Raw genomic sequence first — 12932 nt, 5'->3', positions numbered from 1 at the left:
AATATTGGAATCCACTTGTCAATATCTTAAACAAATAGAAGCACCTGATGAGTTTTGACTGAGATTACATTGAACTCACAGATCAATTTGGAGAGAATTGACATCTTACTATTGAGCCTTCTAATCCAATATTGGATTAATTTTTCTCAGCAATGTTATAATTTAAAATATCTAGGTCTCATATGTTTTTGTTAAATTTATTCTATGTGTTTTGTTTTTTGTTTAGTACTATAAATAGAATTAAAAAATTCCAATCCAATTGATTACTAGAATACAAAAATATTGATCTTTTTATACTGAGATTGTATTCCACAGCATTCCTAATTTCTATTTGTCCGAGTAGTATTTTCAGAGATTTCTTAAATTTTCTATCACATCATTGGCAAATAAAGTCAGTTGTTGTTCTTCCTTTTTGGCCAGTATGCTTTTTCTCTTTCTTGCTTTATTACAGTGACTAGTACCTCCAGTATAATTTTTAACAGGTGTAGTGAGAATGGGGATCCTTGCCTCATTCCCAATCTTGGAAGGAAAGCATTCTATATTTTGCATGGCGTATAGCTATAAGCTTTTTGTAGATGCCCTTGATCATATTAAGGACATTCACTTCCATTTCAAGTTTATTGCAATTTTATCATCAATAGAAAAACATTAAAACATTTAACACCTAACCTAGCAAAACAACAGTATGGTTAGTATCTTTTATTCTGTTATTATAGCAAATTACACCGATTTAATTAAGTGGTAGCCTCTCACATTTTTAGTGGCTGTTCTATAATCTCTTGAAATTGTAAGGAATATTCACCACTGTAACCTTATCCATATTTTTACTGAACCCAATCTGCAAAAATACAATAGGCAGTTAGGGATAGGCCCTTGAAATACATCTTGATTTAAGAAATGTATCAAAAACTGATGTGATATTCAAAGAATTCCTCTTATAAAAATCTTGTTACAGAGGCGTTTTAATGAATATTCAAAAACTGTTAATTCCTATGTTAGACAAATGATTCCAAAAAATAGAAAAAGAGTAAAAACTAATTGGCTCATTTGATGAAGTTAGTGTGACTCTGGTTCTAAAATCAGGTGAGAACAGTGTAAGAAAACAGAGCCGTTTAATTTATGAACATGAATTTTAAAATATTAAAATTTAACTTGGGATAATCAAATCCAAATTGGCTTTTTAAAAAAAAATTCATGATTAGGTAAGATTTATTCCAGAAATAAAAAGATGATCAAATGTCAAAAATCTCTTAATTCATCACATCAAGACACTAAGGGCAAAAACTATATAATTATTTCAATAAATGTAGAAAATGCATTCAATAAAATCATATAATAAAATAATTCTTAGTAACTAGGAATAGAAAGTTTAACTTCATTAACAATTTTATTTCCCAAAGTTATAGAAAACATTAAATTTCTGGAGAAAATGTCCTCCCTTTAAGGTATGAGCATGACAAGAGACCCACTATCACTGCTAATGTTTAAAGGCAACTGAGGTTCTTGCCAGCAATTAAAATTTTTTTAAATGTTTACTTATTTTTGAGAGAGAGAGAAAGAGAAAGAGCATGAGTGGGGTAGGGGCAGAGAGGGAAGGAGACACAGAATCTGAAGCAGGCTCCAGGCTCTGAGCTGTCAGCACAGAGCCCAACACGGGGCTCGAACCCACGAGCTGTGAGATCATGACCTGAGCCGACGTTGGACGCTGAGCCACACAGGTACCCTTTGCCAGCAATTTAATAAAAGAAAACAAGATATGTATAAACAAGAAGGGAAAAGATAAAAGTGCATCTGTTTTTGCAGGCAACATCATCATTTATATGAGAAACAAATAAGGTTTTACAGAAATGGATGAGCTAATCCTAAAATTCATATGGAATTGCAAGGGACTCAGAACAGCTACACCAACGTTGAAAAAAGAAGAAAGTGGGAGAAGTCCTACTTCCTGATTTCAAAACTTATTAGAAGTTATAGCAATCAAAACAGTGTGGTATAGGCACAAGAAATGATATATAGGTCAATGGAACAGACTTGAAAGTTCAGAAATAAACCCATGTATGTATGAATAATTATTTTCTACAAGGTTGCCAAAACTATTCAATGGAGAAAGAACAGTCTCTTCAATACATGATTCTGGGATAACTGGATATTCATACTCAGAAGAATGAAGTTGGACCTCTACTTCACTCCACATACAAAAAATAAATTCAAAATGCAGCAAAGACTGAACTGTAAGAGCTGTAACTATAAAACTCTCAGAAGAAAACAGGAGTAAATCTTCATGATCTTGGATTTGGAAATGTAATCTTACATATGACACCAAAAGCCTAAGCAATTAAAAAAAATTGGGAATCCTCAAATTTAAAACTTCTGTACATCAAAAGATGTGATTAAGAAAGTGAAAAGACAACCCAGAGAATTTGAGAAGTATTTGAAAAATCACATATCCAATAAGGGATCTGTAACAGAATATATAAAGAACTCTTACAACTCAATAATAAAAAACACAACCCAATTAAAAAAACTGGTAAAGAATCTGAATAGACACTTCTCAAAGGAAGATATAAAACCAGTCCATAAAGATGGGAACAGATGCTTGACATCTTTACTCATTAGGGAAATAATTATCATTGTGGTTTTGAGAGACCACATTACACCTAGTAGGAAGGCTAGAATTTAAAAAGTGGAATAAATAATGGTGAAGATATGGAAAAATTAGAACCCACATGTAAAATGGTACTGCAACTATGGAAAAATGTAGCAGTTTCTTAAGAAGTTAAACATGAAATATAAAACATATAACACAATAATTCCATTACTTAGATATCTACCCAAGAGAAATGAAAATGTATGTCCACACAGAATTTTTACACAAATTCAAAACAGCCAAATATTGGAAACACACTAAATGTCAATCAACTGTTGCACAGACAAAATGTGGCACATAGCTATACAATGGAATGCTATTCAGCAATACAAAGGAAGAAACTAATGATCCGCTGCACCAGAGATGAATTTAAAACATTACTCAATTTAAAAAGCCAGGCACAAGAGACCATATATTATATGATTCTATTTCTATGAAATGTTCGAAAGAGGCAAATTTATAGATAAAAAGTAGATTAAGCTGGGCATAAAAACAGGGATGAACTGTAATTGGGCATGAGGGTTCTTGGGGGGGGGGGGGATGAAAATGTTCTAAAAACAATTTATGGTTATGGTTGTACAATTTGTTAAATCTCCTAAAAGTTCTTCAATTATATACTTGAAATAAGTGCTATGTAAAATATATCACAATACAGTTAGACAACACACAAACATTACATGTTTTACAAGGTCATACACAAATAGAAAAGGTATAAATAGGTACAAATAGAAAGGTATGAATTGAACATACCAGAATGTCTGGCTACAGGTGTTTTTATATAGGGGAATAACAGGAGAATGAGACTGGGCTAAAAAGGAGTTTATAAATTACTAAATGAATTATTCTAAACAAGTGTCAGATCTGCATGAAACAATGATGTCTGAGAAATATGAATGTATGATCAACCCTCTGTAAATGAGGTCTTAAAAGTATAGTAAATATTTTTATACACTTATAAAAATAAAGGAAGAAATAATAATTCCACCTCATTTTTTTGGGAGACACTAAACTAAATAATTTACAAATAACTTTATGTAACCTAAATTTATTGTGATTATGCTACTTAAAAAATATTTGAAATGCAGTGAACACTCCCAAACTCATTAAGTTCTAAGGCAAGAGATAGAACAGAATTTAAAAAAGACAAGTACACCCTGAATGCTGTGGGCTAAGTATCTTACTGCTTCAACACCTTGTTAGCTATCCGGGACACTACGGAGTTATACAAACATACAACCCTGAAAAGACAATGATAAAGAAACATTGACCTTTACGGACTTAGTAACAACAGAAAACCACTTTTTCCTAAAGTGGGAAATCAGGACATACCATGAAATCATGAGTCCTACGAAAAGGTCTGCCTAAAATAGGCTTCTTGGTCAAATAAATTTAGAACCAATTCACAGATATCCCCCTACTAACGTATTCACAATATATTAACATATTAAAGTCTCTAAGAACAAAGTCTGCAAGACTTTCAAAGAATAAATCTGCTTTAATTTGCAAATCCACAAAATCCTTGCCTCATATGTTTTCATATTAAGAGGAAGATACATTAGAAAATGCTTCATTAAATATGTTATTTGCTCAAAAATGCATTCAACAACTATCTATTGAACACCTACTATGGGCCAGACCTTGTTCTAGGTGCTTAAAATTTCAGGAGTAAAAACTTTCATGCTTTCATGGAAATTTACCTTGTAATGGTATTACAGGTTCTATCCATGTTGTTTTCCTATTATATGAAGTGATAATATTGTCAAATGGGCACAAATATCAAAAAGGAGAAAAAGTGAGAAAAGCAAGGAAGTATCTGAAACAATGTGTTTACACAGGATGGGCGAGATGAACTTACTTATTTTCTAAATAGACAGCAACTTAAAGACCAATGGATTATAGCCAAAATATTCACTCATATGAAATGTTTAAAATAACTAGGCACTTGTACAATGGGATACTATGCAGTCATATCATTCATATGACTAATACGGAAAACAAATTTAAGGAAACTGCAGAAGAGGGGCGCCTGGGTGGCTCAGTCGGTTGAGTGTCAGACTCTTGATTTCAGTTCGGGTCATGATCTCAGGGTTGTGGGATCAAGCCCTGCGTTGGGCTGCATGTTGAGCATGGAGACTGCTTAAAGTTCCCTCTCTCCTCCTGCCTCTCCCCCTCTCCCCGACTCATGCTCTCTAAAATAATAACTTAAGAAACCACAGAACATTATTTACATACAATATGCCTCATTTGTTTAAAAAAGGATTCTCTAGAGACATTTATTTTTATTTTCTTAATTTTTATTTTAGAGAAGGAACATGGTGGGGGAGGGGCAGGGAGCGAGATGGCGGGGAGAGGGGTGGGGGAGAATCTTAAGCAGTCTCCTTCCTCAGCACTCAGCCAGCCCAACATGAGGCTCGATCTCACGACATTGGGATCATGCCCTGAACAGAAATCAAGAGTTGGGACACTCAAGCGACTGAACCACCCAGGCATCCCTAGAGGCAGTCTTTTAAATACAAATTTATTTGTATAGGACAGAAAAAAGTCACTGAAAAGACAAAAATTTTAACAATGGGGAAGCTAAAATAGATGGTATGAGCCTTTTTATGTATTTTTTAAATACATTTTTAAGTGTATTCATTTTTAAAAAGCAAGACCATATATAACTTTTATAATGAAATAAAACAAATTTTAAGATTGACTTACATGTATTTCTGGGCAAAGCATAAAAGGTGAAGGGACGTGGGAGTGGTATGATTTTTCTTCTAGGTTTGAGAAAATTTAACTCAAAAAAGGAGAAAGCACTGCTCTGTCAACAGTGGTTAGGAAAATACTTCAAAATGAGGAGCTTTTAGGTGATTAGCTACTTTGAAACAAAAGGATAAACAACAGCAACAAAAGGACTTGATCGGCAGGTTGATCCTTGACAGCTACAGGCTAAGACACAGAAAAACAAGACCCCCAAGAAAAAAACTAAAGCAAGTACCTCTGAAAAAAGCTGCATAAAGAGGACTTGAGGTGTTTAAGCATTATCCTCTCATTTCAAATATTTAATGTAGCAAGTAAATACCAGTTCTTCTAATTAGAAGTATTAAAACTGTATTTAAAATTGAAACTTACCTTTCTTATAAGGTGGTTTTCAGTATCTGCCACATATATGATATTATTCCTTATGGCTACCCCCTGTGGTGAATTAAAAGTTGACTCTGAAAATACTCCATCTTTTCTTCCAGGGTTGGGTCCTAAAAGACAAGATAGCCCCACAGGACAAATTTTTTCCTCTTAAAAAGTTATCTCAAATTAACCCCCCACCCCCATTTGTTTTTCTTTGTTTCCTTTCTTTTTCTTGCACCTATATTAGGAAGATGGATATAAACTAGACCTATTGTGGTGATCATTTAAAAAAAAATTTTTTTATGTTTATTTATTTTTGAGAGAGAGACAGAGTGTGAGTGGGGGAGCAGCAGAGACAGAGGGAGACACAGAATCTGAAGCAGGCTCCAGGCTCTGAGCTGTCAGCATAGAGCCCGATGCGGGGCTTGAACTCACGAACCGTGAGATCATGACCCGAGCTGAAGTCAGACGCTTACCGACTGAGCCACCCAGGCGCCCCTCGTGGTAATCATTTTTCATAACATATGTAAATCAAACCTCAATGAAGAAAGAAAAACAGTATTTAGAGCTGGGATTTTAATATAAATAGCACGATACTTTTACCTAAAGTCTAGTGTTTCCCAAGATCTATTTTCTTAAGAGTAAGTTTTGCTAATGACAGGGCTTACTGAACAATGGTCACTAGTGCACATTAGTAGCATATATCAGAAGGGAATATTTCTATTTTTTATTATTTTTTTAAGTTTATTTATTTATTAGGCGCCTGGGTGGCTCAGTCGGTTAAGTGTCCAATTTTGGCCCAGGTCATGATCTCACGGTTTGTGGGTTTGAGCTCCGTGTAGGGCTTGGAGCTTATAGCTCAGAGTCTCTTTGGATCCTCTGTCTCCCTCTCTCTCTAACCCTCACCTGCTCACACATGCCCTCTTTCTAAAATAAACATTAAAAAAAAATAAGAAGTTTAGGGGTGCCTGGGTGGCTCAGTCAGTTGAGCCTCCGACTTTGGCTGAGATCATGATCTTGTGGTTTGTGAGTTCAAGCCCTGCATCAGGCTCTCCACTGACAGCACAGAGTCTGCTTGGAATTCTCATTCTCTTTCTCTCTTCCTCTCTCCCCCCCCCCCCAGCCCCCCTCCCAAAATAAATAAATAAATATTTTTCTGTCAAAATAAATAAAGTTAAAAAAAAATCTGTTAAACCACAACTAACCAGTATTTCCTAAGTGTATCTGGCCACAGAATTCTTTTGAAGAACTATTGTAGAATAATTATTAATTTATCACAAGATAACATTATTCCTAAAAACATGTTTGGGAACGGTAGCTTGCTGCTGGTTTCTCCGTTTAACAAAGCAGAATATTCATTTACACTATTTTGAAAATTATTATAGAATTAAAAACTTTTTAACCATTTAAATTACACCTACTATAACTAATAATTTTTGAGCAACAGTTCTCATAAGTGCCTGTCTTAAACCCAAACATCAAGTTGCCCAAACAAAAGAAACACAAAATAAAGAACTCTAACAAAAATGAAAAAGAAGAAATGTGAAAACTTAAGGAGCTAAGGGAACAATATCTAAGCATACTAAGAATAGCACCAGGGCTTAGAGTAAGACTAGTTTATTTGCATTAGGAATGCAGGAACCCCTACTTTATGGACTAATGCTGTATATGCTACTAAAGCAGAATTGCAAAGAGATGAATTATTTTTCTCTTTGACTATTACATTATTAGATGTCAATTTAGTCTGGATAAATACGATAAGAATGTACTTAACAGATTTTATTAACTATGTAGATGTACTGGGCCCATTTTAGATCTAAAACCAGGGAGATATATTTCAATACATTTCCTTGAGCTGTTTTTTTTTTTTTTTACTATAAAATATACTACATATCATAATTAGAAGCAAACTTTACCTCCAATGCTGTACTGAATTTGCCCATTCTTCAGGACGACCAAAATTCTATGATGTCCAGTGTCTGCTATTACCAATCTATTAGAAACATGGTCTACCGTTACTTTGCCAGGAAACAGCAATGGTGAAGGTGGCAAAGAATCTTTATAGAGTTTTATTTCAATTTTATTATTTCTGATCTGTCCCCTGTCTTTATAATACTTTAAAGCTATTGAAGTATATAAAAATAATTTATCTTTGTGTCCCTCTCCAATTAAAGAAAATAACATATTTCCACGAGGTCCAAGTATGACCAAAGTTGGCCAGCAGGAGACTTCTAGTTCTTGCCAAAGGCTGGCATCTGCATCATTAACCACAGGGTGAGTGATGTTGTATCGAAGAACGGCGCTCTTAATGTTATCCAGGACTTTTTCATTTGGGAACTTAGCCGAGTGAACACCAACAATCAGAAGACCGTCTAAATGGGAAAAAATGTAAGTTAAACATTATGAAGTAATCAAGTCTGAAAGTCACCATCTGCACATTAGATTATGGGTCATTAATAAACAGTCCAGAGATGAAAAAAAAAAGGCAGAACTAAAAGTGTCTTCTTCAACTGCATTTAAACACACGTATAAAAAAATTAACACTCAAATATCATGACAATCTTGATAACTACATAAAAATGAATATGATCAAAATCACATGGCTATTTCAGGATTACACCTCTTTGTGTCCTTTATCTAGACAAAGTTTTAAAAAACACATTAATTTCTTATGAAGATACTGAAATACTGTTATTTTTTCTCCAACTATTATAAGCCCCTTTGAAATTCATAGTGACTATGACTGCTTTTTGTTAATATTTATTGTCACATTATCCTCTTAGATTTTTCTGGCCTACCCACATTACAAATTAACAGAACAACTATAAGCAAGATGTTTCTATAATATTAAGGTCTTTGATTTATTTAAAATTCCCATTATGTGGTTCCTAGAACAAGCCTTAATTGAAGATAGCAGAAAAAAAAAAAAAAAGGAAAAAGTGTTCAGCTGGATTCAGAGAAAAAACTCAACACTGACTACAGAGGTAATACAATCTCCCAATACACTCCTCAAAACCCATGCACATCAGCATGAAGAAGAAATAAACCCACACAAACTGGCAGGTGTAATTTCCTAACAGACCATCCTTCCATTTGCAACTATTAAATCCCAACAAAAACACAGACATCACACAGGTACACATACCCTCATCCCCGCTTGAGGACAGAAAAAAGTAAACAAAAGCAGGCAGATTGTTGGGGGGTGGGGGCATTTCAAAACTTGGAAAACCAAACCATTAAGGGCAGTTTCCAGTTTTATTTTCCCCTTCATGGCTTGGCATTGAAGGTGGACCCCGGTTTGGGAGCAACGCAGGTGGCTAAGACCATGGAAACCCCTTTCTGGCCCAAGGAGCCAGGGAAACTGGAGAGGGTGGGGGAAACCCCAAGGGGGAGAGAGCTGGGGAGAGTTGACTCCCCATTTCTGAGAATGAACACTCACAAGTCTCGGCCTGACTCCTCAACTATACACATGTGAGGCAGCCCTACAACAGTACAGCAAAGGCTTAAAGAACCGAGAAGTGGATTGCTGGGCTGATGAAAGGAGACACAGAGCCGATGGAAGAAGAGACGGAACTTTGAGTTTGCACCAACAAAGTTGAATGCCTACAAAAACAACTGACAGATACCAGCTCCAAAATGAAGCAGAAGTTTGAATTAGTAGACAAAACACCATAAAGGAACTCTAACTATGCTCCTTGAGGGAAAGAAAAGCACACTTGAGGGGCACGTGGGTGGCTCTGTTGGTTGGGCGTCCAACTCTTGATCTCAGCTCAGGTCATGATCCCCAGGGTTGTAAGACTGAGTTCCAAGTTGGGCTCTGAGCTGAGTGTGGAGTCTGCTTAAGATATTCTCTCTTTCCCCCCTCTGCCAGTCTCCTCCATTCTCACTTGCTATCTCTAAAAAAAAAAGAAAAAAGAAAAACACACTTGACATGAATGAAAAAATAGGAAATAAAAATAGAAAAAAGAACTAAATGAAAATTTCAGAACTCAAAAATGCCATATTTAAAATAAATTCACTGGATGAGCTCAATGGCAAAAAAGAGATGACAGAGAAAAGAGTCAGTAAACCTAAAAATAGCTCAACGGGAAATTATCCAATCTAAGGAGCACAAAGAAAGAAGACTGAAGAACAAAAATGAACAGAACCTCAGGGACCTGTGAAACAGTTTTAAATATCTAACGTATGTGGACTTGGAATCACAGGAGGAGAAGACAAAAAAGATTGACGCAGAAAAAATATTTGAAAAATGCCAAAACTTCCAAAATTCATCTGAAGATATAAATTTACAGAAAACCCAGAAATGGACTCACAGCTATATGGCCAACTACTCTTTGACAAAGCAGGAAAGAATACCCAAAGGAAAAAAAGAGTCTCTTCAACAAATGGTGTTGAGAAAACTGGACAGCGACATGTAGAAAAATGAAACAGGACCACTTTCTTACACCATACCCAAAAATAAATTCAAAATGGATGAAAGACCGAAATGTCAGATAGGAAACCATCAAAATCTTAGAGAACACAGGCAGAAACCTCTCTGACCTCAGCCAGGGCAACTTCTTACTAGACAGGTCACTAAAGGAACGGGAAAGAAAAACAAACGTGAACTATTACGACTTCATCAAAAGCTTCTGCACAGTGAAGTAAACAATCAACAAAATTAAAAGGCAGCCTAAAGAATGGGAGAAGATATTTACAAACAACACATCCGATAAATGGTTAGTATCCAAAATCTATAGAGAACTTATCAAATCCCAAAAACAAACAACTGAGTTAAGAAATGGGCAAAAGTCATGAATAGACACTTTTCCAAAGAAGACATCCAGATGGCTAACAGACATACGAAAAGATGCTCAACATCACTCGTCATCAGAGAAATACGAATCAAAACCACAATGAGACACCACCTCACCACTGCCCAAATGGCTAAAATTAACAACACAAGAAACAACAGGTACTGGCAAGGATGTGGATGGAGAAAGGGGAGCCCTCTTGCACTGTTGGTTGGAATGCAAACTGGTGCAGTCACTCTGGAGAACAATGTAGAGGTTCCTCAAAAAACTAAAAATAGAACTACCCTACCATCCAGCAATTGCACTATTAGGTATCTACCCAAAGGATACATAAATACAGATTCGAAAGGGTACATGCACCCCAATGCTGACAGAAGCATTATCAACAATAGCCAAACTATGGAGGGAGTCCAAATGCCCCTCAACTGATGAATAAAGATGTGGTATTTATATACAATGGAATATTACTCAGCCATCAAAAAGAATAAAATCTTGCCATTTATAACAATGTGGATGGAGCTAGAATGTATTAAGTGAAATAAGTCAATCAGAGAAAGAAATACTATATGATTTCACTCATATGTGGAAACAAAACAGATGAACATACGGGAAGGGTAGAAAAAAAGAAAAGAGGGGAACAAACCACAAGAGACTCTTAATGATAGAGAACAAACTGAGGGTTGTTGGAGGGAAGTGAGTGGGAGATGGGCTAGATGGGGGATGGGTATTAAGGAGGGCACTAGTTGTTAAATACAAGTGATGAACCACTGAATTCTACTCCCAAAAGTTTTTGCACTGTATGTTAACTAAATAAAATTTAAATTAAAAAAATAAATGTACAGAATTCAAGAAATTCACCCTAAATAGGATAAATTAAAAGAAAATCATGTTAAGACATAATCTCTGAAAACCAAAGATTAAAAAATAACCTCACAAACATTTTAAAAGAAGATACACAAAACCAACCCAATGATCGGTGGTTAGAGACTGGGAAGAAGGGGGGGTAGGGAAGAGTGGGAAAAATTATACACTTAAAATATGTGCAGTTTACTATGTGTCAATTATGCCACAATAAAGTTCTGAAAAAAAAAAAATAGTATGAGCTCTGGAGTCAGGCTCCCTATAATCAAATTCTGGCTTTACCACTTGCTGAATTACTTAATCCAATTAAGGCATTTAGCACAGTACCTTTTATACATTATAAAAGCTCAATGAATGTTTGCTATTATTTATTTAAAGTTGTAAATACAAGGACACCCGGGCGGCTGAGTCGGGTTGGTTGAGTGCCCAACTTCAGCTCAGGTCATGATCTCAAGGTTCGGGAGTTAAAGCCCCGCATTGGGCTCTCTGCGGTCAACAAAGAGCCTGCTCCGGATCCTCTGTCCCCTCTCTCTGCGCCCCACCCCCATACTTGCTCTGTCTCTCTCAAAAATAAAAACATGAAAAAAAATAAAGTTGTAAGTACAAAGATAACCAATGAAACAACTTTTTCTAACTAAAGCAATTAGTAAAATAGCAAAGAAAATACATCATGTTAAGAAAAACAAAGAAAACCTAATACATATAATGATTATGCACAATGATAAGTAAATATGAATGGGCTCAACTAAAAAAAAAAAATTCGGGGGGGCACTTGGATGGCTCAGTTGGTTAAGTTTGCAACTTCGGCTCAGGTCATGATCTCGCGGTCCATGAGTCCGAGCCCACGCTGGGCTCTGTGCTGACAGCTCGGAGCCTGGAGCCTGCTACAGATTGTGTGTCTCCCTTTCTGCCTCTCTCCTATTCACACACTCTCTCAAAAAAAAATTTTTTTTAAAAAGAAAAAAAAAAGAAAATGTACTGTTGCCTTGCTTTGTGTGTTATTCATATAAAGTCTGTCCTAATTTCCATGTTTTTGAAAGTCACCGTTTTTCCTGGAGGCCCTGAAGATATTTTTTAAACATCTTTAAAATGTAATAGTTTAAAGTAAGATACTTCTTGGGCTGTTCTGTGTCAATTTTCTCTGGTATCTGATAGTACCTTTCAACATGTAGATTCAAGGTTTCTTTTATTGCCAGAGCATTTTCTTGGATTCTAATTTTACGTATTAGTTTTGGTCAGTTGTTTTGATCGATTTTTCTTCAGTCTCCAAGTAGCCTTATGTTGGATCTCTTCTGCTTGTCTTTCATTTCAATCATTTCCTCTATTTTTACTTCTTTAGCTTATTTTCATTCTCTAGGTTTGTTCTTCTCCCCTTATTTAAATGCCCCTTATTACATTTTTATTTGAATTTACTGCCCCTTAGGCACCTTGTAATTTAGTCTTCGTTTCTAAAATAACTTGGACTTTTTCCTTCTATTTCTTTTCTGAGTTCGATCAACACTCCTTACCTCTTGCATTGG

The 12932-nt window shown here is 35.5% G+C and overlaps 1 protein-coding gene across 1 annotated transcript in view; it reads right to left on the bottom strand.

Moving 5' to 3' along the window:
* Positions 1-12932, bottom strand: part of NHLRC2 (NHL repeat containing 2) — a 59159-nt gene that overhangs the window by 32112 nt on the left and 14115 nt on the right. The window contains exons 3-4 of the mRNA XM_042909290.1: positions 7675-8130; positions 5765-5886 (exon numbers count right to left, since the gene is read on the bottom strand). Of these exons, the coding sequence (XP_042765224.1) occupies positions 5765-5886; positions 7675-8130 (578 nt within the window). The remainder of the gene's footprint in view (positions 1-5764; positions 5887-7674; positions 8131-12932) is intronic.

Source organism: Panthera leo, chromosome D2 (assembly GCF_018350215.1).
Source record: "Panthera leo isolate Ple1 chromosome D2, P.leo_Ple1_pat1.1, whole genome shotgun sequence".
Taxonomy (NCBI): domain Eukaryota; kingdom Metazoa; phylum Chordata; class Mammalia; order Carnivora; family Felidae; genus Panthera; species Panthera leo.
The sequence above is the reverse complement of the archived record's forward strand: the minus strand, read 5'-3'. Positions and strand labels throughout refer to the sequence as shown.